Genomic DNA, 25,618 nt, shown 5'->3' on the forward strand with positions numbered 1-25,618 from the left:
GCGTAGTGCCACCTATTTTTTATGTTAATTGTTTTGTAATTGGCTTTTATTGGTGCATTCAATTATCACGCCACTTAAAGCCAATTAAAAACAATTAAGCGCCAGTAGGCATGCTTCAGATGCCTTCTGCCGCCTAACTTTAGGTGGTTCTTATAGAATTTCCTCCGAAGCTCCTTTCTATAGATAGAGCTTTACATGCTCTTGTCCTTGTAGATCTATCAGGAAATTGGATCCAATGGATACTCCCAAAGTTGCTTCCTGAAAGGCCGGAGGACTGGGAAGAAAGCTGCTTAATTAGAGAGAGGTTTAATTTTAAAGCTATTTTTTTTTTCTTTTCAAGGATGTATAGCACTAGACTAAAGCACCCTATACCCAAAGTCAGATTTCAATGGAATCGGCTTCTTGAATAAACTAGGCTGCGTATAATGAGCTGGAATCAAGAGTTAGAAGTGCGTTAGGTCACCCTCGGTGCACCAGGATCAGTAGAACATTTCTTAGATCCTCTAGTCTAACTGAGCTCCTGTACATGAAAAAAAGCATAGGACAGCTTGGGGAAAGCCCAGAGAGGGAGCGCTGTATAACAGCTGTTGTTGGAGTGCGTCAGGATGGGCCCAGAGTTCGTCTGAGAGAGAAGTGGAAGGGGAGACCTGAGCCAGGCCTACAGCATGGTGTGAGAATTTCCTGCAAAATTTACAGTGTTATAGCTGAAATTACCACATAGTGTGCACCTTTAAAATATTTCTTGCCTAGAAATTTATCTGCTTTTACGATCTTGTGTTTCAAGTGGGCTTACCTGATCATTGTCTTTCCTTACGTCTTGCTAGCCTGGCTCAGATGATTGGTTTTTGCGCCTTCTTCTAGCAGAAGGAGACCAAGCAGAGCTCTCTGACCTTTGTTTGAAGCCAAAGAATCGGTCAGTATCCTCTTAACGAAATGAAGGACTGTTTGTTCCTGTCCTCCTTGGAGATACCTCACTGACAACCTTTACGGAGCAAGCACCTGTTTTCCAGTTATCGTTTAATATACCCCAGTCATCTAAGCTAAGCTACCTTAGGTCCTCAGGGATCAGCATTTCCTGGATGTTGCAGCCTGCCAGGGGTGGGTGTCTGGGTATTTCCCATCAGTTTGACCCCAGGTATAAGAGTTGTTGTCCATTCTGTGTGGCCTTTGATGCCTAGATCCACGAGGCACCAGCCCTGGTGCAATGTACTGTGCTGTCAGCAGTGTGGCTCTTTCCTGAGTCTGTTCATACGGAGAAGAGGTGGGAAGGGCGTTTGGAATCCCAGTTCATTGATCTGTTTATAATTTATCTGTCTTTGCTTTTTTTTTAGATGAGAAGAAACAAATGGTGGCAACTGTGGAGAAACAGCTGGAGGAAGCCAGAGAGCTGGTATGTTAGTATCTTCATAATTTGGTTTATAGTTTCTGTAATTCTGTGTTGACTTTAAGTGTTTTAGGTTTTGAATGGCTGTTAGTGTCGGATTGTGTCTCCTTTTTATTTTAATTGCTAAATGCTGTTAGTGTTTCTAAGCTGCATGTTTTTTATAAGTTATTTTATTATGTATATTGAATTGTTGTTACCCGCTTAGAATTGTATGATATGTGGGTTATAAAATTAAAAAAAAATATATTTAAAATATTAGTGGTCCAACCAGATGAGAGGCAGGCTGATAGGAATTCTAATGGTGTATGAGGATCAAATTTAATAATAATAATAATAATAGTTTATATACTGCAATACCGTTAAGTTCTATGCGGTTTACAAAAGATTAGTGGAGTACAAGTTGAGTTGACATACAAGTTGAATTAACTTAAGGGATGTGGGGAACAATGGGGAGAAAGGGCAAGGGAAAGAGGGAAGTGGGTCAGCAGTCTAGGTATTTCAGGAATAGGTGGGTTTTGAGGCGTTTCCTGAATACCTCATAAGTGGTGGGCAATAGGAGTTGTTCTAGGTCTTTACCCCATAGAGCAGCCTGATGTGAGAGAAGATGCTCATGGTGTTTTTTTTAGTTTGCATCCTCTAACCGGGGGAGAAACGAAGTGCGAGTGGGAACTTCTCTTGTGTTTGTTGGCTGAGAAGGAGAATAGGCCAGTGATGTATTTAGGGGTTAGACCGTTTTGCACTCTATATAAAACTTTATCTTCAGAATGTGAGTTAAACTTGAAGTTGGACTGGTTGGTTTGCATGACGCTACAGACACTGGCATGCAGCGAGATCATCAAATGTGAGACAAGTTACTACTACTATTTAATATTTCTATAGCATTGATAGACATATGCAGCGCTGTACATAAACACATAAACAGTAGAGCTTACAATCTAAATTAACAGACAACAGGACAAGTAGGGGCTTAGGGAGTTTCTCAAGGCACTTAGGGTTATGAGTTGTGAGTTAAATGCATTCTCGAAGAGGTGGGCTTTTACTTTGGATCTGAATATTTCTAGGGACGGAGCTTGACATATTGACTTAGGCAGTTTGTTCCAGGCTTATGGTGCAACCAGAGAGAAGGGACGTAGCCTGGAGTTGGCAGTAGAGGAGAAGGGTACAGATTAAGAGATTTGCTCAATGAACGGAGGTCCTGGGGAGGAGTGTAGGGAGAGTTAAGAGGTACTATAAAGTGAATGAATGCACTTTTAGGTCAATAAGAGGAGTCTGAACAAGGTTTATATTTTTAGAAGATTGAGGTTTGCTGGTTTTTAAACTGTCTAAGGAGTTTTCTTCTTCCATGTCAAAGTATATTTCAATGTACAAAGATCTCTCTTTCTGACATTTAAAGCATTTCAAACTAGACCCAGACTTTCTAAGTAGGATGAAAAACTGCCGAGTGATAAATAGAAGGTAGTTTCTGGTGTCTTTAGCTGAAGGCTGTTTTTGTGAAGATATGACCCATTGCAAGTTACGTCTGAGATGTGTTTTACAGTTCTCATAACATGGATTTAGCATGTTTGTGCCTTTGTCTACATCAGGGGGTCCCCAAAGTCCCTCCTTTAGGGCCGAATCCAGTCGGGTTTTCAGGATTTCCCCAATGAATATGCATTGAAAGCGGTGCATGCACATAGATCTCATGCATATTCATTGGGAAAATCCTGAAAACCCGACTGGATTTGGCCCTCAAGGAGGGACTTTGGGGATCCCTGGTCTACATATTTCATGTCTTCAGATATGAATGAGAGGAGAATGTACAGTGCAGCTGTCCAAAATTTGTAACTTGAAGTGATCAGTTTTCATCTGTCTAATGACAATGAGGGATGAGTGTGTTTTCTCTCTTTCTCGATCCCAAATGCTGTGCAGTGATGTGGGTTTTCATGCTATTTGTACAAGCTGAACCACAAGAGAATTTTCAGTGCTGCTAGCTCTGTGGAAGAGCTGAATTAGCAATCTTTTTCCTGTAAGGCTAGTAGCTCTGACTTTGGAGTTGACGGTGATACACTGTGGCAGAAGCCTCCCATCCAGCATGTCACTAGGATTTAAACACATCTGGTGCCCCTCCTACAAAGCAAATACTAGTGACTGAAAATGCCACTGACCTTTCCTTGTCCTGGGGGGTCAGATTGTTCATTGCAAAATCCAGCAAGCCTTACATGATGCATTTGTGACTTGGTTTACCCTTTACTTGTGTAGCTGAAAAATCTGATCAGCTTCCATGGATTACGGTCTGAAGTGTGCATGTTGAATCTTCTGTTTAATAAAATAAGAAAAAGATTTCATTCAGATAGGTCATTAACAAATTAATAGGGAGATTACTCTCAATATCCTGTGATGAAAGTTATCAACTACTTATATCACAGCTGTAATTGGATTTTAAACTGCGTTTAAAATATTTTAAAACTAGTAGTGAAGTGCTCAGACCTTATAACCAGTGATTTAGTGATAACACTAAATTGAGGTTAACAAGGGGACCATCACTGCCTTCACTGTCCCCTAACCACCCATATACATGAAAACACTTTCTATTATAATATACATGATAACGGTAGTTTATTATCTTTTTAATATACCGACCATCAACAAGTATCTGGCCGGTTAACAATAAAATTTTAAAAAGAGAAAAAAAATCATAGATATTTAAAAATGATGAGTGAACATCAAAAACATTAACTGGACAGACATGAAAGTGAGGATAAAAGGGAAAGGAGGGGAAAAGTTACATGTTTTGAGAAGAGAAGGAGAAAGTGGGAGTGGGGTAAAACATATTGGGTGGGATCGCTTTTTTAAAGCAGTAAACAAGACTTATCTGCAAAGGGTGGTTTGATGTATATCGTTAATCCTCAATAGTGATAATGTGCCATCTATCAGTGCTGGTGATTTAAAACAGTCTTTTCTAATCAATTCTTCCTATGATCCCTGTCCCCCCGACTCGAGTTTCATCTCTTCATCAGGGAGGGACGCTGTTATTGACTCAATAGGACAGGACTAACCCGAAGCCTTGGCCAAGGCTTCGGGTTAGTCCTATCCTATTGAGCCAATAGGACAGGACAAAGTGTTTTCATGTATATGGGTGGTTAGGGGACAGTGAAGGCAGTGATGATCCCCTTGTTAATCTCAATTTAGTGTTATCACTAAATCACTGGTTATAAGGTCTGATCACTTCACTACTAGTTTTAAAATATTTTAAACGCAGTTTAAAATCCAATTAGAGCTGTGATTCAGATAGGTCAAGCACCAAAATAAATTCCGAACTGCTGATGTTAATCTCTGCGCTCTGTCCAGAACTGCACCGCTGCAACCGCCATAGAACACACATTTGGCAAGTTGTAGGTGGTCTGACGCCCCCTGAGCCTCAGAAAGAATAAGTTTTCAAGTTTTCAAGTTTAATAGTTTTTTTTGATTAATCGCTTAATCATACTTCTAAGCGATGAACAGTTTAAAATTACATTTGATGGGAAACAATACAATAAAAAACAAAATTTAAATAATGACAAGGGAATGAAATTTAACTTAACATACTCATAACATTGGGTAAAGGGGAAGTGAAATACAAATCAATAAAGTAAAGTAGAAACAAAAAAGGAAAGATACAGAAGGTAAACAAAATAACAATAAAATATTATAAGATGAAATTTATTAGGGCTATGGGGTATTAAAATTAGTTTTCAAAGGCATCCTTGAAAAGAAATGTTTTTAAATTATTTTTAAATTTTCCAAGTTCCTGTTCTTCCCTTAAAAACATTGGAAGGGCATTCCAAGTCTGTGGTGCGGTAACCGAAAAAAATAAATTGCCATCTTGTATTAATAACCTTCAGCGAAGGAATAGTCAATAACATAGTAAATGACGAATGGTCCATCCAGTCTGCCCAACCCTACATGTTTCATAAAAATCAATCACTGAATTAAAATTCTCCTTTTCCTTAGATATTTCTGAGCCCTGCCTGGCAGTGTGCTTAGGTTCTATCTACTGGAATTTCCATCAAAGCTCACCCCAGCCCAGCTTAACCTTTTCAGCCATCAAAGCCCTCCCCAGAATCAATTTCACTTTCCCAAAATGTGCCTCTCATTCTTTTTTTTCTGCAGCTTGAACAGATGGACCTGGAAGTCCGAGAGATCCCTGTTCAGAGTCGAGGAATGTACAGTAACAGGATGAGGAGCTACAAGCAAGAGATGAGCAAACTGGAAGCTGACTTTGTGAGTGACTCTTATTTTTCCCAGAAAGCACCTGCTGTTTGATTAGGTCGGTCTCTTGTCTTGCCTTTCTGTGTTATGCTTTGCTTCCCTCGAGACTTTTCATCCTTTCACCTCCCTGTACCTTCCGAAGAAGAAGAGAGCTTTGTGAACGCTCGATTAAGATCTGTGAAGAAATTAGAGTACTTGACGTCATGGTAGATATGCATCTATCCTTCAAAGCACAGATCTCAAAAATAGTGAGGTCTGCTTATTTCACCATGCGGAAACTGTCTTATTTGAAGAATATTTTGTCAAATCTGGATTTGAGACAGGTACTTCAAGCGCTGGTACTGTCCCAGAGAGATTACTGTAATGGCATCTATCTAGGTTTACCTCAATTACTCATTAAAGCGCTACAAATGATACAAAACTCAGCTGCCTGGCTACTGGTTGGAGTATCTTGATACGAACACGTTACACCTCTTTTTAAAAGATTGCACTGGTTGCCGATTCTGTTTTGTATCCAATTCAAAGTTTTGAAACTTGTTCAACAAGGTGTTTATGACATCTTGCCGAATTATTTGGCAAAATGCCTAACTCTGTATACTCCGCCGAGGTCACAGAATTGTTGGTTGTTAGACATATCAAAGGGGAATGTTTTGCCAGATGCACGGACCAAAAATTCATGTTTTTCTATAGCTGGACCATTTATGTGGAATGCATTGTCTACTACTTTACGGTTTTGTAGAAATCTATTGCAGTTTAGAAAGTTGCTCAAGACCCATTTGTTCAAGCTTTTCTGAGCTAATATTCTGCTTCTTGAGTTAATTTTTAATTTCTGAATATCATCTTTTTTGCAAGTTATTAGATTTGTGCTGCTTGATTTGAAGTAATGAAGTAGATGAGCAGTTGAGATATAATTTATTGGTTGAGATGGTATAATCTTATGATTTTTGCTGATGTAGGGGATCTTTATATGTATGTAATATTGTGAGCAGAAAATATAATACACACTTTTTCTAAGGTCTCCAGTCTAACAGTATCAAAAAACAACACCTTAGATATTCAAATTGAAGATCGTTTGTAGACCTCAGCGGTGCAGCTGTGTGTCAACTTTCATACATAGATCAAATAGCACCAAAATCGTCATCGGTCTGTTTTTATATTTATATTACTATTTAGTATTTTAGGTTTATGTTTATCAATATTCGAATACTCATCTCTTTTAGAAGCATAGCAGGGGATCTTCATCCGACATAGACTATGTTTCGCCCATAGGGGCTTTATCATGGTATTTCCCCTAAGTTATGCTGGTTCCATGAATGCCATCCAGTCAGTTCATTCATGGTGCTTTAAGCCACCTAACGCCACTGTGGGCGAGGCTAATGTCATAAGTGGCACTAGATGGCCTAAACCACCTATGGAGGTGCGATTCACATCATAGGTAGACGCTGGAAAACCATTTACTGAATCTAGCCCTTAGAGGCGCATGCAGCTGATTTGAGTGCGTATGGGAAGCTAATATTGCACTTGATGTTCATCTGGATTGTCTTGTGTCACCTGTTCAAAGGCTCGGGTGAAGAGCCAGGCTTTTACCTGCTTTCTGAAGTAGAGATAGTCGTGAGTTCTGAGTTTGGGGGCCATGCCTGAGAAAGCCTGTGGCAGTGTTACATTGTGTGATTTCTTCTGATGAGGAAATGAGGCATTTTCAATTTACACCCCCGGACAGAAGGGAAGGGCTGCGGCTCGCTGGTTGAGCTGCTGCCTCTGCACACAGAGGTTGTGAGATCAAGTCCTGGTGCTGCTGTTTGTGACCCTGGGCAAGTCACTTAATCCTCCAGTGCCCACCGCTTTAAATGTCAGCTCTGAAATGGCAAAGCTGCAAAAAGGTGGTATACAAGTCCCCATTCCCTTTCCCTAATTGCTGGCCATCATTTACTCTGTGTAACTTAGTGTTCCTGAAGGTGAAAGCTCACTGGGAAATGTATGTTGGTGCCGGATGGCTGGATATTGTTCAGCCAGGCCACGTAAGCCTGTCAGACTGGTTGTTGGTATTTGTAGCTATGGAGCTTGGTGATAAGGCATAATTAATAATAATAATAATAATAATTTATTCTTGTATACCGCCATACCCATAAAGTTCTAGGCAGTTCACATCCATTAATTAAGGTCCGTGATGACACACGAATTTACAAAATTTTGACAAAGTTACAGGCAATGAAGCGGGGGGGGGGGGGGGAACTCTTTGAATAGATTGAGCAAAGGTAGCGGTAATACAGAAGGAAGGGTTGTAAGTTATGATATAGCGAGCGAGAGATAAAATCGGGGGAGGGGGGGAAGAGGGAGAGCCGAAGGAACGGGGTAGTGTGGGAAAGGGGAGAAAATAGGGGGCAAGGGGGATTAAAAGGCCTGTTCGTGGAAGAGGTGCGTTTTGAGAAGTTTTCTGAAACTAAGGTAAGAGAGGGCCTCGAGTATCATTTGGGCAAGCCAAGGGTTCAGCTTGGCCGCCTGGTAAGCAAAGGTTTTGTCGAGAAATCTTTTGAAATGACATAATTTTAGGGATGGGAAGACAAACAGCTGGATTCTGCGGGATTTCTTGTTGGTGAGATTCAGAGTGAAATGGTGATTGAGGTATCTAGGTAATAGGCCAAAAACTGTTTTGTAGCAGAAGCAGGCGAATTTGAATAGGACTCTGGATTCGAAAGGGAGCCAATGCAGTTGGTGGTAGAAAGGCGTGATGTGATCCCATTTGTTCAGGCCGAATATGAGGCGGACGGCAGTGTTCTGGATCAATTTTAGTCTCCTAAGGGTTTTCTTTGTGGAGCTCAGATAAATGACATTGCAATAGTCTAGTACGCTGAGAACGGAGGACTGTACCAGAAGGCGGAAAGAGGAGTCGTCAAAGTATTTTTTTATGGTGCGCAGTTTCCAGAGCACCGAGAAGCATTTCTTGACAGTAAGATCGGTGTGATTTTCTAGGGATAGATGTTTGTCTAGAGTGACTCCCAGTATTTTTAATGTATGTTCGGGACATGCATCTATGACTTCTTCAGTGACAAAAATTTGGGGAAGAATGGATAGTCTAATGTCTTTCAAAAGAATGAGAGAAGTCTGTATGAGTTACAGCCTTACAGGCCAGGAATTGTCATTGTGCAGGGCAACAGTGCCATCTTGTGGTCAACAGCTGCATTCAGTGTTTTGTTTGTTTTCTGTCTTATGCTGTATATATCGTTGTTTAAAAGTGGGAGAAGTTAGGGTTTTTCCCCTCATTATTTGGTGTAAAGGCAGAGAGAATGCTGTTTTTTTCCTCCTTATGTAAAGAAAGATACTACATACAGTTCTTTTAAATTAAAATGAGCAACATTTTCACATAAAATTTCCAGATGTGGCTTTGGTTTAACATCCTGCCTTTCTCATTCTTTTGCTTATTATTATAGTTCTTTACTACTTCTTGATTTTATTGTTGCATTGTCTATGATGAGGTATGTCAACTAAAATGAAAACCTGAAATGTAGAAGAAACTAGGGCATGTGAAGAATTACCATCTATCTTCGTTTCCCCACCGGCTAGAGGATGCAAATATAAGAGATACCATCAACAACTTCTATCGTATCAAGCAGCCTTATGGGGCAAAGACTTAGAAAAACTAATTACACACACAAACAACTATGGTGAATTTAGGAAACTCCTAAAAACATACCTGTTCTCGAAATACCTAGGTAACGATTCAGGACAATAGCCCCCTTCGTAATCCCACCCAGATCTGATCTTGAAAACTGTTAACCTCTAATCTCTAACTATGTATGATCCACTCAATTTATGGAATTTTTCTAATTCATTGTAAATCGCACGGAACTTCACGGTCCTGCAGTATATAAACTGTTGCTATTATTATCACTGTTGTTACTATCAGATGTTCTCAGCTATACTCTGTAAGTCGCTGTCTGTACAGTTTCTCTTCGTTGTAAACCGCCTAGAAGTCGCAAGATTGTTGGCGGTATATAAGAATAAAGTTATTATTATCTTTTCCAGTTGTCGTATCTTAGAGGCACAGAGAACATAGAGCGAAATCAGATGCAGAAATAGTGTCTAGTTCATGCAGCTGGTTATATACTGCTCTGCCTAAGGGACCTCCTGTCGTAACTGACATAGTGAAAAACACAGGTATCAGCTGACTCAGGCTAGTACCATAGTACATAAATTGAATGCCATAAACTCCTACTTATATTGAGTTTGCTATTTTATTTTTAGTTAGGTGCCATTGACTCATGTTCAAGTCCTAATGACCTGATGAATTACAGATCTAAAAAGAAATTGGTTTTGTGCTAGTCCGGTAAGGTTCTCCAGTGTCATCCCCATGGTTGTTTTCAACATGTCCAGCCATCTGATTTCAGGTTGTCCTATTTGCGTGGTTCCTTTCATCTTCCCAAAAATAAAGGGACATTTTTGAAAAAAAGTTCTAAGTCCAACTTGGACGTTTTCAGATGAACGTCCAAAGTTGGAGGAACAAAAACGGCCATTTTTGAATGGCAATCATCTACTTAGATGTCTTGGCCACCAGGACGTCTAACATTCTACCCCATTTTCAATCAGAAAAACATCCTGACCGTTTGGATTTGGGTGGGGCCAACAAGTAATGGACTGGCCACATAGATGTCCCGACAGCAATGGGACTACGTAGAGGGCACTTCTGTGACCTTCACATAAAGGGTGCCGGCTGTATATCTCGCCATAACCCCCTTATAATTTATGGTGAGTCCCCAAAACCTACTATACCCTCCTGTGTACCACCCCAATATCACTTCTGGCTGCTGTTGGCATCCATATGGCAGTATAATAGGGTTTTGGTGGGCTCACACGTTCTACCATAAATATAGTGCTTAGAGTGGCTTTATCGGCCTGGGTCCTCCTCTCTGTGGTTCACTAGCCCACTCACCAGGCTACTTAATGCTCATTCTGCCTCCAACAAACTGCCCTACATTCATGACCTCTTTATCTCCCAGTCCCTCCACCTGCTCGCTCTAACTGAAACATGGATTTACCCTGAGGACTCCAGTACAGCTGCTGCCCTCTCTCATGGTGGCTACCACTTCTCCCATACATCTCATCCTACTGGTGGAGGTGTTGGGCTTCTTCCCTCTCCTTGCAGATTCCAACCTCTTCTCCCTCCTCAGTCCCACAGCCTTTCCTCATTTGAAGTCCACTCCGTCCGCCTGTTCACGCCTCTACCTCTGCGGATAGCGGTCATTTATCGTCCCTCCAACAAGTCCCCTTCCTCCTTTCTCACTGAATTTGACTCCTGGTTTTTGGGCTTCCATGGTTCATCTTCTCCCTCCCACATTCATGAGGATTTTAACTTTCACCCTGATGATCCAACTGACAGGTATGCTTCTAAGTTTCTTGCCTTAACCTCCTCATTTGACCTCCAGGTGTGTTCCACTACCCCCACTCACCGGGATGGCCACTGCCTTGATCTTGCCTTTTTCTTTCTCTAACTTCTCTAACTCACAGCTCCCCATCTCTGATCATCATCTGATAACCTTCACAATTACTTACCCTCCCCCTCAGCCATGCCCAGTCACCTCCAACAGGTTCCGAAATCTTCAAGTCCTCGATCCTTCCATGCTCTCTACCAGTTTCACCTCTCCTTGCTTCCACTGGTGGTGGCTAGTTCCACCTAAGATAAGTGATGCCTTTCTACATAACAAAAAAGGGTTTTTGTATATGAAATATAGGAAAAAGGGTTCTTGTATGATTAATTAACACATTTTTTAGCACTTGTGGATAATCAATTGAAATAGGATGGAGGAGGGCCAGAGCATAAATGATTATAACACCAAATTCAGGATGTGGACCTGGAATGCAATGTAGATCATAGGTGGCCCTATGATCTGATCATCCAAATAAGTTATGATATGCTCACCTCCGTTCCTAAGTAAGAATCTATAATAATAAAATGCTAAGTGCGTGTTCCCTGAGTCCTGATCTGTCGGGATGTGGCCACAAGAGTGCACATGCGCGCTTACAACGATCTTTAGTCCTTCCCGGCAAATAGTGGAGCGAGCGAGGAAGGGGGAGCAATGAATGGAGGGTGAAAATCTGCCCCTTCTACCGACCGGACAAGTCGCTCCGCTGCGTCTCTTTCTGGGGCTCGAAGGACGCTTCTGAGGGTGGTCGGGGCCTGGGCTGCTCGGTCCATGCGTCCGGCTGGCTCTCCCACCAAAACCCCCCACAGTGGCTGCTCTTCCCGCATCTGGCCTCGCATCCAAAGCCTCCCCGAAGGCTGGCTCCCATGAAAATGCTACCCTTCCGTTCAAAGCCGTGGCGGCAGCCCATCCCAAGAGCCGCACTAGTGTCGGAAATCCCTCCGACGTCACAACGTCGGAGACAAGGCTTCCGACGCCGGTGCGCCTCCGGAGAGAAGCCGCCGCCGCGGCCCTGAACAGCAACACAACATTTTCATGGGAGCCAGCCCTCGGAGAAGCCAAAGAGGAGACAACACCGCGAAAAGCTCCAGCAAGGGAGCCAACCAGACCGCAAGTGCGGGGCCGCTGTAAGCGGGGTTTGGGTGAGGAGCCGCCGCTGCCTGCGGCTTTGAAATTTGGCAAGGGAGCTGGGCAGAATGGGGTGGGAGACTTCTAAAATGTTAGGTTGCATGATTTACAGATAAGGGAGAAGGGTTCCTTTCTTTTATGATCTTTATTCATTTTTAATCTTTCAACAAGTGTACAAATTAATATCATACATATTCTTGAAAACATCACTTGTAAATCTATCAAGAAAAACAACAATTGTATATGTATAAACCCATAACCCACCCCCCCTTCCCCCTCTCTATTATTCATGGTGTATATTTCAATAGAATAACTGGTGTTTAATCATCACAAAAAGATGTCAATGGCCCCCATATTTTAGAAAAGGACTTATAATTTCCATTTTGTACAGATATTGATCTTTCCATTTTGAACATATGACATAATGAGTTCCACCAAAAGGTGAAATTAAGTTTCCTGCAATCCTTCCAATTGTTGGTGATATGTTGAATAGCGACTCCAGTCATGATTAATAAAAATTTATTGTTAAATGATAACCTACCTGGTTGATCCTGCCAGTAGCATATGCTTGTCTCAAAGATTAAGCCATGCACGTGTAAGTACACACGGCTGGTACAGTGAAACTGCGAATGGCTCATTAAATCAGTTATGGTTCCTTTGATCGCTCCATCCGTTACTTGGATAACTGTGGTAATTCTAGAGCTAATACATGCCGACGAGCGCTGACCTCCCGGGATGCGTGCATTTATCAGGAGGCTCAGGGGAGATATGATAGAGACCTTCAAGATCATGAGGGGCATAGAGAGGGTGGATAGGGACAGATTCTTCAGACTGAAGGGGACAACAATTACGAGGGGGCATTCGGAGAAACTGAAGGGAGATAGGTTCAAAACAAATGCAAGGAAGTTTTTTTTCACCCAAAGGGTCGTGGACACTTGGAATGCGCTACCGGAGGAAGTGATCAGGCAGAGTACGGTACAGGGATTCAAACAGGGATTGGACGGATTCCTGAGGGATAAAGGGATCGTGGGATACTGAGGGAGGAGCTGGGATGTAACACAAGTATAGAAAGCTAACCAGGTAATGAGTATAGAAACCCAACCAGGTCGTGCATGTGCAAGACCGGAGGGTTAGGACTTCGATGGGAAGATAGGACTTCAATGAGAAACCAAGGTGGCAAGGGAGCCCCTTCTGGTGATTCAGACAGGTCGTGACCTGTTTGGGCCGCCGCGGGAGCGGACTGCCGGGCAGGATGGACCTATGGTCTGACCCGGCGGAGGCACTGCTTATGTTCTTATGTTCTTATCTGACTCTTTTTTCTCATAGCTGTTCCAAATAAAACTGTATCATAAGAAAGTGCTACATGAGGGAGAAGTGGGGAACTGTCCTAATGGACAGTGGGGAACGTACAAGTAAGGGAGAAGAACTACTGCTGGACAGGAGGAGCAGGGAATGGGGGGGGGGGTGCTGCTGGACAGGGAGGAGGTAAAAGTAAGGGAGAAGGGCTGCTAGCACCCGTTAATGTAACGGGCTAAACAGCTAGTTATTCAGTAATTTCAGATGGAAACTTTATTTAATTGATTGTTGATGTTCGTTTAATTAATTTGTCTAAATTGACATGAAATAGAACTAAGGGCTCCTTTTACAAAGGTGTGTTGGCAGTTTAACACACGTAATACCGCACGCTAAACCGCCGGCCGCGCTAGCCACTACTGCCTCCTCTAGAGCCCTTTTTTATTCTTATTTTTGTGTGGTGGAAAGGGGTCAGTGAGCACTGGGGGAATGTGGGGGGTCTTACCTTGATGCATGCAGTGGTCATCTGGTCAGTTTGAGCACCTTTGTGGCACTTAGGGCTAGATTCACTAACCCCCGATTCCGTGTCTGATCTGTGCCCGATTGCATGCAGGCCGACAAATTCACAAAAGGCCTGCGTGCAAATGGGGACGATCGTTGACACACCCTCCACCCACCGCACAGATTGCTAGAGAGCGATCCCGACGCATGCGCAGACCATCTGTAGATGGTCTGCGCATGCGCTGACCCTTTGAGCCCGGCAGAGAACTTTTTTTTTAAACTTCTTTGCGAGCCTGTGGTTTGAACCCACTTTAAGCCCGCGGGTTAAAACCACGGACTTGCACTGCGGGGTAGGGCAGGAGATTCGGGGCAGGCAGGAGAGAGAAGTAGATTCTGGGCACGCAGGAGATTTGGGGCTGAGAGCAGAGAAGCAGGGCAGAGAACAGGGGGGAGAAGGCAGGGCAGACGGAAAGGACCTGAGCGACTGATCCTCAGCAGTCGCATTTTGTTGTTTTTTTTTGGATCGGCCAGCCCAGTCGCTGTTTCCTGAAAAGTTTTGTGAATCGCGTCCCTGCCTACTTTGCATGCTGTTTCCCCTCATTTACATGCACAGATCAGAGAAGAGGTTAGGAAATTGGGTCGCAAACCGATTGATACACCGATTTGACCCTTCTAAGAACATAAGAAGTTGCCTCCGCTGAGTCAGACCAGAGGTCCATCCTGCCCAGCGGTCCACTCCCTTGGCGGCCCTTCAGACCTAATTGCCTGAACAGTGTCCATGACTAATTTTGTAACTGCCTCTAATCCTCTGATCCTATCCCTATTACCTACCTCTACTCCTATCTGTACCCCTCAATCCCTTTGTCCTTCTAAAACAGATCTAGGGCCAAAGGTATAAGTTCTGTCCAAAATGTCTTGCAAAATTTTGATTAACGCTGCAAGATATCCATGCCTAACCTGCCCTTGGGAACGCCCATAGCATGCCTCCACCACGCCCATCTCATGCTCTAGACGCCCGGAGAGTGGGACATCTTGCTAGACGTACCGAAAGATGATTTTGATTATCAGCACTTGGACGTCCTGGTGATTAGGATGTGTAAACTGTGGCACAAGGAAATACAATGGCTTGCTCTAGATCACACAGAGAATTGGTATTTCTTAAAGGATTTGTAATGGTTTCAATCACTTGTCCACATGTCTTGGCATCCAATTCAGATTCCTTCTTCTTAGTCATGTGTCACATAAACCTATTTAGGAAGTGAAATATCTCTTTGTGAGTTGGGCATTATATCAGTCAGGATCCCTGGCATGTAAATCACATTACACCATACAATCATAATGCATAAAAATATATATGTTCATTCTGTGGTTTACCTCATTCTCCATCTTCTCACTTGCAAGTGTTATCCTGAAAAGTGATTGGCTCTTGGCTGCCCTTTCATTTGTATATCAGGTACTGCTTTGTCTTAGAGATTAGAAAGTTCCACTAAGCAAAGGACTCGGGACCACAGGCACTAAACTCAGCGATCATCTAACAATCGTTGCTAAACTGGTTTTGACTGGTTTAGCGACGATCGAATTCCCCAACCTGATGCACAAAATGGCTTACCGCCTGGTTTTGTGCACAATCGCTCATTCTCCCTTCCGGCCATGCAAATAAGGTCATTAATATTGAAATGCCATGTAAACTAGCAGAGCGACTGATGCTCTAACTTGGCTTCCCGATGCACAAAAAAGGTGATTGCTTTTAGTGATCTGAGACAAGCGACTGGTCAAGACCAGTTGCTCACCTGTCCTACCCATAGTTTAGCCTTGAAATTAATATAACATACCATTACTTTTTTTTAAATGGGCACAGATGCCATGCGGCACAATATCTGCCCCATTAAAAAAAAAAAAAAAAGTGAACCAAGCTGCCCCCCCCCCGATAACAAGCGACCGCACACCCTTGACGATGACACACCCAGAGAGACAGAAGGGATGTCCACTCCCTTCTAACACTGGATACTGTCCACCCTGAACTGTGCCCTCCCCTCTTCACTCCTTCCCCTTCATTAAAAAAAAAAATCATTAGGAGAGATGCCCACTCCCACCGGATACTCCCTGCGCCCTTTGAAACCCCCCCCCCCCCACTGTACCTTGTAATTTGATGACAGCAGGAGGGATGCCCAGTCCCTTCTGCTCCGCAGGTCATCACTGCAAAATAGTGGGCCTCCCCTTCCCGGTGTATCCTGGGATACACAGGGAGGGGCCTTAGGCATTTTAGCCAATTGAGACCTTAGACTCCTCCCTCTATATCCCATAAAAAAAGAAAACACCAATAGCTGAGTAACAGGAGGCTGCTTTGGGGCTTCCCCTGCTACTTCCCCAAACCGGCTCTGCGCACCTGTCTGTCACTCTCTGTCGCTCTCACAGCAACTGATCAGACGGGATTCCGGCGAGCCTCCATGCAAATCATGTGCATGGAAACTTGTTGACACATCAGTCACTGTTCCAGAGTTGGCCAAAAAATCAGCCAACAGCGACTCACACAGTCTTAACAACCGTGTTTTGTGCATCTAGCCCTGAGATGACGAGCACATTTGTGTTCTCCTGTGCATTTTCCACTTCCTCCCACAGATTGATGAGTGAGTGAGGTAATGCACATGGCCCACAATCTCATGTTCACTAAAATCTTACTGATTGGGGTGTGGCACTTGATATTGGGATGAGGTTGTAGAAGGAGCCTGCTTATCAAGAAGCAGTAGACGTGGTGGGGAGGAGCGACATTGAAGTGTGGGGCTGATGAACTGAGCTTGCTGTACTTGAAGGCCAGAAATACACACAAAAATATAAATAAGAACATAAGAATTGCCATCCTGGGACAGATCAAAGGTTCATCAAGCCCAGTATCCTGTTTCTAACAGTGGCCAACCCAGGCCCCAAGTACCTAGCTAGATCCCAAGTAGTAAAACAGATTCTATGCTGCTTCTCCTAGGAATAAGCAGTGATTTCCCAAAGCCATCTCGATAACAGCCTATGGACTTCTCTTTTAGGAAATTAACCAAACCTTATTTTTAAACCGTGCTAAGCTAACTGATTTCACCACATTCTCTGGCAACGAATCTCAAAACGTAATTATACATTGTATGAAGAAATATTTTCTCTGATCTGTTTTAAATCTCCTACTTAGTAACTTCATTGCATGTCCCCTTGTCTTAGTATTTTTGGAAAGAGTAAACAAGTGATTCACATCTACCTGTTTCACTCTACTCAGTATTTTATAGACCTCTATCATATCACCCCTGAGCTGAAGAACATAAGAACATAAGCAATGCCTCCGCTGGGTCAGACCTGAGGTTCATCGTGCCCAGCAGTCCGCTCACGTGGCAGCCCAACAGGTTCAGGACCTGTGCAGTAATCCTCTATCTATACCCCTCTATCCCCTTTTCCAGCAGGAAATTGTCCAATCCTTTCTTGAACCCCAGTACCATACTCTGCCCTATTACGTCCTCTGGAAGCGCATTCCAGGTGTCCACCACACGTTGGGTAAAGAAGAACTTCCTAAACTAAACTAAATCTTAGGTTTGTATACCGCATCATCTCCACATTCGTAGAGCTCGGCACGGTTTACAGTAGAAGGGATAGAAAGGAACTACAATGAAAGCTAGAGGTTTACAGGGGATGCGATAGATAGGAACTACAATGAAGGGTTAGAGGTCCAGGTATGAAGAGTTTTAGAGGCTTAGAATGTCGAGGATGGAGTAGGTATCAAATTTTTGAGAATAGCCAGGTCTTCAGATGTTTGCGTAAAAGTTGGAGAGAGCTCAGGTTCCGAAGAGGGGAGGAAAGGTTGTTCCAGAGCTCGGTGATTCTGAAGGGAAGGGATGTCCCTAGTTTTCCTTTATGGGAAATGCCTCTTAATGAGGGAAGGATAGTTTTAATTTGTTGGTGGATCTGGTGGAATTAGGGTTAGAGGAGTTCCAACAAAGAAGGATACATGGGGGGAGGATCCCATGTAGGATTTTGAAAGCTAGACAGGAGCATTTGAAGTGGACTCTGGCGATTATTGGTAACCAGTGAAGCTTGGAAAGAAGCGGGGAGACATGGTCAAATTTACTTTTTGCGAAAATCAGCTTGACAGCGGCATTTTGGATCCGCTGGAGTCTGTGAAGGTTTTTCTTAGTTAGGCTTAAGTAGATAGAGTTGCAATAGTCTAATCTGGAGAGGATGATGGATTGGACAAGGACGGTAAAATGATTTTGATGGCAACAGGATCTGACTTCCTAGCGTTCGTTTTGAATTTGTCCCCTTTCAACTTTTCTGAATGACCTCTTGTTCTTTTATTATTCGAAAGTTTGAAGACTCTGTCCCTCTCTACTCTCTCTATGCCCTTCATGATCTTGTAAGTCTCTATCATATCCCCTCTAAGTCTCCTCTTCTCCAGGGAAAAGAGACCCAGTTTCTCCAATCTTTCTCTATCTATCTATCTATCTATCTCCCTTTCTCTCTCTCTCTCTCTTTCTGTCCCTCTCCACTCTCTCTATGCCCTTCATGATCTTGTAAGTCTCTATCATATCCCCTCCAAGTCTCCTCTTCTCCAGTGAAAAGAGCCCCAGTTTCTCCAGTCTTTATCTATCTCTCTCTTTTTCTCTCTCCCTTTCTCTCTCTCTCTCTTTCTGTCCCTCTCCACTCTCTCTATGCCCTTCATGATCTTGTAAGTCTCTATCATATTGCCTCTAAGTCTCCTCTTCTCCAGGGAAAAGAGCCCCAGTTTCTCCAATCTTTATCTATCTCTCTCTCTTTCTCTCTCCCTTTCTCTCTCTCTCTCTCTTTCTCTCTCTCTTTCTGTCCTGTCCCTCTCTACTCTCTCTATGCCCTTCATGATCTTGTAAGTCTCTATCATGTCCCCTCTAAGTCTCCTCTTCTCCAGGGAAAAGAGTCCCAGTTCCTTCAATCTTTCTCTCTCTCCCTTTCTCTCTCCCTTTCTCTCTCTCTCTCTCTCTTTTTCTCTCTCTCTTTCTGTCCCTTTCTACTCTCTCTATGCCCTTCATGATCTTGTAAGTCTCTATCATATCCCCTCCAAGTCTCCTCTTCTCCAGGGAAAAGAGACCCAGTTTCTCTAATCTTTCTCTATCTATCTCTCTCTCCCTTTCTCTCTCTCTCTCTCTTTTTCTCTCTCTCTTTCTGTCCCTCTCTACTCTCTCTATGCCCTTCATGATCTTGTAAGTCTCTATCATATCCCCCCTAAGTCTCCTCTTCTCCAGGGAAAAGAGACCCAGTTTCTCCAATCTCTCAGTGTATGAAAGGTTTTCCATCCCATCCCATCCCATCCCTTTGATCATTTTCGTTGCCCTTCTCTCTACATTTTCTGTCTTTCTTTCTTCAGTTTTCTATACTGTTCTCCCAAGGGAGTTCAGAACGGTTTACATGAATTTATTTACATGCACTTTCCCATATGAAGCAGTTCTTATCCTTTAATATTGAAAATGAATCAAACTTATCTTCTCAACTGCAGTAAACAAGTCACGGTCTTCATATGGGAAAGTGCACAGTGTTAAGCTTCCCTATACATCACTAAGGGGTCCTTTTACTAAGGCGCGATAAACGGTAATGCGTCCATTATATCCTATGGCTGCGTTAGCGTTTAGCACGTGCTAATATTTAGCATGCGCTAAAATGGTTAGCGTGCCTTAGTAAAAGGACCCCTAAGTTTTTGTGAAATTGATATGAACATGTTTACATTGCGATAGAGGCAGGAGTTTTTTTGCCTGTGACGTTAATTTACCTTTCAAGTCTGAGAGTAACTTTTACCTGATAGGGTTCTGAGTAGAGAACGACAAGGGGACAAATTTTCCCTGTCTCCGTGGGAACTCATTTTCCCATCCCTGCTCCATTCCTGCAATCTATGTCCTCATCTACACAAGCCACAAACACTTTAAAATCCTAAGTAGCAACATTCTAGAGCTCAGATTGTGATGTCATAATGCCTCATTCCACCAATGCCTAAGCTCCGTCCTCATCTACACAAGCCACAAACACTTTAAAATCCTAAGTAGCAACATTCTAGAGCTCAGATTGTGATGTCATAATGCCTCATTCCACCAATGCCTAAGCTCCGTCCTCATCTACACAAGCCACAAACACTTTAAAATCCTAAGTAGCAACATTCTAGAGCTCAGATTGTGATGTCATAATGCCTCATTCCACCAATGCCTAAGCTCCATCCTCATCTGCACAAGCCTCAAACACTTTCAAATCCTAAGTAGCAACATTCTAGAGCTCAGATTGTGATGTCATAATGCCTCATTCCACCAATGCCTAAGCTCCGTCCTCATCCGCACAAGCCTCAAACACTTTAAAATCCTAAGTAGCAACATTCTAGAGCTCAGACTGTGATGTCATAATGCCTCATTCCACCAATGCCTAAGCTCCGTCCTCATCTGCACAAGCTTTAAATACTTCTAAAATCATAAGTGTTCGAGACTTGTGCAGTTAAGGCAGAGCTTATAGGAATGGGGCAGGAACAGCGACAAAACTTGTGGGGACGGGGAAAAATTTGTCCCCGTGTCATTCTCTAGTTCTGAGGCTTTTTTCTCCAGTTTAAATAAGAGCAGAGTATCTGCATAGTAAGTACTGTTCCTTTTGCTCTCAGCCTTATGCATATGGCAGTGGATGATTGATTAAGATAATTAGGATTTTTTTTTGAACACCACTATTTACCCTTCTATATTGAGAATATTGACCATTTAAACCTACTCTCTTTTTTTTGTCTTTCAACCAGTTCTTAATCCATAACACCGGACAACAAAGTTTTTGCTGCTTCAACACTTTCGAGTGTATCTTGCAAATTTTTGACTGCTGATCATAAAAATCACATTTAAATTTAAGTATCGCGTACCGTTTTAAGAATTTCTTGTACTTTCAGGCTAATGCAATTAATAGTTAATAAATGACGCCAAGAATAAGGAAGGCATTTTTGTCGGTCCACAGATCAGACACATCATCAATGACGAGAGATTTGAAGATCTGATAGTCAGGTCAGAGGAAATCGCCTGGAAAGCATTCAAGGATATCGTTGAGAATTTTCTTGGCAGTTACAGAGCACCCAACTATATTCAACTGGTTGACGAACCTCTTAGAGCGTACCAAACCATGAAGGGCAACGTGTCACTGAAGATGCACTTTCTACATTCATACTTGGACTTCTCCCCCGCAAATCTTGGTGCAGTCAGCGATGGACATGGCAAAAGGTTTCACCGGGACATTGCCACTATGAATAACATCCATGCCTGATGTAAATTTTTATGCAACAAAACAAACTGACTTCAATGAAAAACTGTCTATGTGAGAGTGATCAGTTATGTATATAAAGTGCTCAGAGATATGAAACTCCGAAGGGAAGGCCGAAGAGCCACCCTGCAAAAGGAGTTCTCCTTCCAGTCATTGCAACCTCTTATATCGCTGATCACTCTCTGAGACTTGGTGGAAAAATTATATTTCTCTTGCAATTCTTTAATCCTTCAAAGGTACTGAGAATAATATCTTCTCTTCATATTCCAAAGGACGATATGCAACAATCACTGAGTTAATTCGATGTAATACACTATTCACTTAGCTTTTAAATGTAGTTCAAGGGGTCCCAACGTAGCCCCGTTTCAAACTCTGCTTCAGGAGACTCGATTATGGATTTTCAATATGCTTAGTTTCAAGTTTAATGGTTTTTTGATTAATCGCTTAATCGTATTTCTAAGTGATGCACAATTTAAAATTACAATAACTGGGAGACAATACAATATAAAACTATGTATAACAACATAAGGGATTAAAAGTTTAACTTAACAAACTCATAAACACAAGGAAAGAAGGGAGGTGAAATACAAAATCAATATAGGAAAGTAGAACAAAAAAGGAAAAGTACAAAAATGGAAACAAATAAAAATTATAATATGATACAATACAAATAATTTGACCTATGAACTGTTTAGTTAATTACCAAAGGCATCTCTAAAGAGAAAAGTTTTTAAATTACTTTTGAATTTCTCCAGATTGCGCTTAGTGCAGTAGATTGCAACAATTCTGTTAACTTCGTGATATGCAGTCACATCGCTAGGTCAGTTGGAATCTTCAGAGCTAGCTTTGATATCCAGCAGCGATGTGACTGCATATCACAAAGTTAACAGAATTGTTATAATCTACTGCACTAAGCATATTGAAAATCCATAATCGAGTCTCCTGAAGCAGAGTTCGAAACGGGGCTACATTGGGATCCCTTGAACTACATTTAAAAGCTAAGTGAATTAACTCAGTGATTGTTGCATATCGTCCTTTGGAATATGAAGAGAAGATATTATTCTCAGTACCTTTGAAGGATTAAAGAATTGCAAGAGAAATATAATTTTTCCACCAAGTCTCAGAGAGTGATCAGCGATATAAGAGGTTGCAATGACTGGAAGGAGAACTCCTTTTGCAGGGTGGCTCTTCGGCCTTCCCTTCGGAGTTTCATATCTCTGAGCACTTTATATACATAAATGATCACTCTCACATAGACAGTTTTTCATTGAAGTCAGTTTGTTTTGTTGCATTTAAACTTCTTTTCTGACTTCCACCTTGATATTCATTATCCCTGACTTTTTCTAAAGGAAACAAAATTGATGTAAATTTTTGGCATTTGCATTTGCTCCTCTAAGTTTCTTTTTTACCATTCTTCTCTTGTTATCATAGTCTCCTTTTTTAAAGTTAAATGTGAACTTATTCCAGGGATTATATCAAATAAGATCACTGTTATCAAGCAGCCCCAGCAGCAGAGGCATTCTTCTCTTCTCATTTTTTCCTAACAATGCCCCTCCCCAAGATGCTGCATATGGCTGTCAGATTCAGAAGACTTAGTAACTTAGTTAATGCCAGCAGATAGACCTGTGCGGTCCATCCAGTCTGTCCAACAAGGTGACCAGATTTGAACCTGGCACTCTGCACAGGTTATAAGAACATAAGAACTTCCATCTCCGGATCAGACCTAAGGTCCATCGAGTCCGGTGATCCGCACTCGTGGAGGCCCAGTCAGGTGTACACCTGATGTAGTTTTAGTCACCCATATCCCTCTATGCCTCTTGTAAGGAGATGTGCATCTAATTTGCTTTTGAATCCTAGAACGGTGGTTTCCGTAATAACCTCCTCCTGGAGAGCATTCCAGGTGTCCACCACTTGTTGCGTGAAGCAGGTTCTGCTTTTTCATGATTAAACACTAGTACATGTAATCTCTCTCTGCCTGTCTGTCTGTCTGTCTCTGTCTGTCTGTCTGTCTCTCTGTGTCTCTCTGTCTGTCTCTCTATATATATTTATATAGTTAGGGCTCCTCTTTTCCACATGCATCACTTTGTACTGGCTCACATTAAACGTCATCTGCCATTTTGAAGCCCAGTCTCACAAGATCCTCTTGTGATTTAACAACTTTGTGTCATCAGCAAATTTAATTATCTCACTAGTTATTCCCATCTCCAGGACTTTATCTGCCGTCATTTACTATGTTACCATGTTAAAACAAGCCGATTCCCTTCATTACTCATTTCAATCATTGTGGGGCCCTTTTACTAATGCAGCAAAAATGGCCTACTGCGAGACGTGCTAAAGTGTGACATTGTCTGCTGCCCTTGGAATTTCCATCTCGAACAATGGTGGTGCTCTGCACTCTGTGCTACATTCTATGGATGCACTGGGTAGAGCCTTTCTCTCTGGATCACCACAGAAAAGTTGATGTTACCTTGGCCATCCTTCTGTCATTTTTGAGTTCCTTCAGAATTCTAGGGTGTACACCATCTAGTCCAGGTGATTTGTTCCTCTTCAAATTGTCAGTTTGCCCTATTAAATCTTCTAGTTTCATAGAGATTTGTTTCAGTTCCTCTGTCATCACCATTAAATATCATTTTTGGCATGGGTAGATAGCTCCATTACATCTTGTCAGTAAAGACCAAAGAAAAGAATTAAGTTTAGTCTTTCTGGTATGGTCTTGTCCTCTAATCATCTAATGATCCAGCTAACTTCCTTATAGGCTTCTTGCTTAGATGTACCTGAAAAAGTTTGTATTTTGAGCATTTTCCTCTGTGGCAACTTTCTTTTCAAGTTCTCTTTTTGCTTTCCTTATCAGTGCTTTGCATCTAACTCACCATTCCTTATGCTTTTCATATTTTCTTCATTTGGAACCTTTCTCTCTCTCTTTTTTAAGATGTTCCTTTAGTTATGACCTGCTTCGCCTCACTTTTTAACTCTGTTGGCTATTGTTTGGTCTTTCTTCCATCTTTTTTAATATGTGGAATACATCTGGTCTTGGCTTCCAAAATGGTGTTTTTAAACAGTGTCCCCTCTTAGAGCAAATTCTTAACCTCTGCAATTGCTGCATTTATTTTATTTTGTAATTGTTCTCATTATATCACAGTCTCCCTATTTAAATCTGAATACTAATGCATTTCCTTTGTGTTCTTACTCCAGTTATAAGTCAACATTAATCACATTATGATCAGTATTGCTAAGCTGTACTAAATGCTGTGTTATACTTTTGACTAGATCTACTGTACAATCGCTCTCCCTCTAGTCTATTCCTAAACCAGCTGCTCCAAGAATCAGCCATTTTTTTTCATCTCAGAAATTTACCTCTCCAGCATATGCTTACACTACACTTGTCCAGACAACTGTGGATTAATTTAAAAAGTGGCTCCTGGGAAATGCTTGGCTGGAGAGATTTCTCACTAAGCAGTGATCCAACAAGATATCAGAGTGTTCATGAGATCTAGAAAGCATCAGATGTCCTCTCAAACTATGAGGATGATGAATTTGTTATAAATGATAACAATCCAGGTCAAATATGAGACGTATCAAAAAATTTTGTATAGAGGAAGACAATGTGAAAGAGTTTTATCCTCATAAGTACTACTGAGGCGGTAGAAAGAGTTCTGTGCAGACCAAATTTATAGTCGGAAGAGATTTCTTTGGACGAAAACTCATTGCATGAGAAAAACGCTGGTCTACTGCTATTAATTATTTGGTCTTTTGGTGACTTTGTCCCCCTCAAAGATATTCATATTAAGGGAAGAATAATTGACCTAATTGAAAGGTAGTGGGGGCTTTTTTTTTCTTTTTTTTTGTGGGGGGGGATTTTTCTGTTTTGAAAAATGACTGTTTTTTTAAAGATTTTTTCCATCAAAAAGGTTTTTTGGGGGACTAGAATTTGAATCTAAAGAATATTGTGAGCCATTGGAATAGACACTGTTATTTGAACTGTCTTGTGTGCCTGTTGACTGAGTTTTACACCATTTTGTCAGAATTTTCATGGGTTTATTTTTGGTTCTATAATTTCAAGTGTTCACTTGTTTTCCCTTTTTTTAAAAGTGTGGTGATTTGAAAGCTGAGGATTCTCCCCCCCCCCCTCATTTTTTGGTTAATGTTTATGGCTAAGGGCTCCTTTTCCGAAGGTGCGCTAGCATTTTTAGCACAAGCACCGCCGAAAAACTACCGCCTGCTCAAGAGGAGACGGTAGCGGCTAGCGCGTGGGACATTTTTGCGCGCGCTATTCCACGCGTTAAGGCCCTAATACACCTTCATAAAAGGAGCCCTAAATATTTCATCCAGTCTGTATTTATTTATTTATTAAAATTTGATGCAAAACCTTATAACATGGTTTCAAAGCGAATTACAA

The 25,618-nt window shown here is 42.0% G+C and overlaps 1 protein-coding gene across 3 annotated transcripts in view; it reads left to right on the plus strand.

Moving 5' to 3' along the window:
- The window catches only part of VTI1A (vesicle transport through interaction with t-SNAREs 1A), a 783,069-nt gene that overhangs the window by 21,285 nt on the left and 736,166 nt on the right, over positions 1–25,618 (plus strand). For all 3 annotated transcript variants that reach the window (XM_033941340.1, XM_033941338.1, XM_033941339.1), the window contains exons 2-3: positions 1,332–1,390; positions 5,513–5,623. In XM_033941340.1, the coding sequence (XP_033797231.1) occupies positions 1,332–1,390; positions 5,513–5,623 (170 nt within the window). The remainder of the gene's footprint in view (positions 1–1,331; positions 1,391–5,512; positions 5,624–25,618) is intronic.

The sequence above is a fragment of the Geotrypetes seraphini genome, chromosome 4 (assembly GCF_902459505.1).
Source record: "Geotrypetes seraphini chromosome 4, aGeoSer1.1, whole genome shotgun sequence".
NCBI lineage: Eukaryota > Metazoa > Chordata > Amphibia > Gymnophiona > Dermophiidae > Geotrypetes > Geotrypetes seraphini.